Raw genomic sequence first — 2510 nt, forward strand, 5'->3', positions numbered from 1 at the left:
TGTTCTTCATGGGAGCAACCCTCCCCTCCTGTCGCAATTCGTTGTGGTTTTGGACCGTCGGTCGTCGCACAGTTGTCCTCGGTCGCGCTGTCGCGGCGTCCTGCCTGTTCGGCTGTCGGACGGTGCTCCGTGCCTTCTCCGCTCCTCTGCGCCCCGTGGTGGGGGGCGACGGGGCCTGTGTCTGGGCTACGCTGCTGTGGACCGTCCTGTCGCTCCTCCGTCTGCCCGTGGGGGGGACTGCTGCGGTGCTCAGTGGCGGGGCTTCTTGGGCTCCACTTCCGGTGGTCGGGCTCCCCGCCTGCACTGCACCGCTTCCTGGGCGTCGCTCCTCGTCCTTCCCGGAGGTGCATCCGCCACAGATCTCGTCGGGGCTTCCACCTCGATCCAGGGGCATCACCTCCTTTTGTTCGTCCTCCCGCTGGCCACGCAGAGACAATGGCAGAAACGGCGGCCGATCCGTGGACCACAGTGTGTTGACCGGCCTGGCTGGGTCGGCTAGTGCTCCTCGCGCCAGCCTGAACCGGTTGTCAGCCAATCGCAGGGCACACAGAGACGAACAACCACCCGCGCTCACACTTACACCTTGGGACAATTTAGAGTGTTCAATCAGCCTGCTATGCATGTTTTTGGAATGTGGGAGGAAACCGGAGTACCCGGAGAAAACCAACACAGGCGAAGCCGAGGAGAATATGTAAACTCCACACAGGGAGGCCGGAGCTGGAGTTGAACCCAGTACCTACCTCTGCACTGTGAAGCCGACGTGCTAACCACTGTTCCACCGGGCCGCCCACGTTCAAGACACCCTTTCAGTCTTTCAAAATGCTCTTCAGTGACAAGATGATTCAACATATTGCTCATCAATCAAATTTTACTCTGCCCAAGAGCTGGGGGATCCAATCAAGACTAATCCTGCAGAGATTGAAGATTTCCTTGAAATGCTCCTTCTTCATGGGTGTTTTTGACTTTACAGCCATGGAGGACTACTGGAACTCTGCATCACGCTTTGACGTGATGTCATAAAAATACCCGCTTTGATGTGATGTCATAAAATAGAGTACCCATGGTTCATTAAATTTTGTATTTGCATTTATTTCACTGAGAGAATGGTTTGAATTTTTGGTTTTGTTCAATGCAAGAGCTCAGAGTTAAGTTACTGGAAAATTGCAGACCGTACAGGTGAGAAGTTGAAATCATCCAAGTAGTTTTTTGTCAACAGAGAGAGGGACAATGCAAAATAACCCCATATGTGTGAGCAAAGCTTCTTTACTGAAATAAAATGAACATACGTGACATTAATTGTTCCTTTTTTTCCATTTCCCTCTCTACTTTTTGTCTTGAAGGTTATAAACAAGGATTTAATTGCTATAGCACATTATCAAATCTGTTACTATCAACGTTCATCTCAACCATTTGTTCGAGGCTCATATTATAAAAACTAGGGGGCGTATAAATGTAATTTTTATATATATTTTGTTATTAAGTGTCCCAATAACTAAGAAAATATTAAATAATAATTTTTTGAATGTTTTTTTTTTCTTGGAGTGACCATCAAAGCAATGCCCATATTTGCCGAGACGGAGAACCTCACACAAGCGACATATCACAAGTAAAAAGCGTGGTGAACGCTTACAATGAGTGAATACTTGCCCTGGCATACTTTACCTCAGCCTTTGCTGTAATGTGCTCTTTGTCGATCACGTCTGTTTGTTTGGCTCTTTCAGCAAGACTGAGCAAGAGCAAGTTCGTACGTAAACCTTCCTCGGTGCGGGCGAGCGACGCCATACATTGCGGACATTGGTGCTGTGTCCCCCAAAAGCTTGTCAGACATTTTCTGCAAAAAGAGTGGCCGCAGAGAAGAGTGACCGGATCGGTAAAAATTGTCAGACAAATTGAACAAGTCAAATCGTCTTTGAAAGAGGCAGAAGCCATATCTGTTCACTTCTCCCGTAGCGACGCGACTCAACAGCCGATAGTCCGCTTCTCTCTGCTGTGCGTGCGTCTGCGCGAACATGTACGAACGTGCGCGTCTTTTGGCTTCAACCAATCAGCGCTGACTCGACGTACGTAACACATCAAAGAGCTTTGATCTAGATCAAAGGGGTGCCCATTACGTCGATCCTGATCTACCGGTAGATCTAAGACAGGTCCCAAGTAGATCCGAGGAGTGTCGAGGCGAAAAAAAACAAAACCATTTTTGTGTCTTTGTACATGTTAGTAAGATTTTTTTGTGTTAATGTACGCTACACCCTAATCATCCTATCAGTCTCATATTCACAAAAAAAATATTTAAATAAAATAAAGCAGGGAAATCTTGAATTTACGATGGCGCGTGATTACGTCACCGGAAGTTGTTGGCGCTCAGCAGTCTGCAATTGCAGCTTGTGATCAGAGCTGTTGCGCTCTATCTTTTATCGTCATTATTCTCATTCAGAGTTTGCTTCGTGTACAATTCACCGAGGGCACGGGCAAAGAATAGGAATCTAGGAGGGCCCAGGGAAGCACTTTAAAAC

At 47.7% G+C, this 2510-nt stretch overlaps 1 protein-coding gene across 1 annotated transcript in view; it reads right to left on the bottom strand.

Annotated features, from left to right (window-relative positions):
- Positions 1-1944, bottom strand: part of LOC109514985 (nuclear factor 7, ovary-like) — a 6575-nt gene extending 4631 nt beyond the window's left edge. The window contains exon 1 of the mRNA XM_019868485.1: positions 1663-1944. Within this exon, the coding sequence (XP_019724044.1) occupies positions 1663-1929 (267 nt within the window). The 5' untranslated portion in view covers positions 1930-1944. The remainder of the gene's footprint in view (positions 1-1662) is intronic.
- Between the last annotated feature and the right edge of the window lie 566 nt (positions 1945-2510).

This window comes from Hippocampus comes, unplaced genomic scaffold (genome assembly GCF_001891065.2).
Source record: "Hippocampus comes isolate QL1 unplaced genomic scaffold, H_comes_QL1_v1.1 scaffold41, whole genome shotgun sequence".
Taxonomy (NCBI): Eukaryota; Metazoa; Chordata; class Actinopteri; order Syngnathiformes; family Syngnathidae; genus Hippocampus; species Hippocampus comes.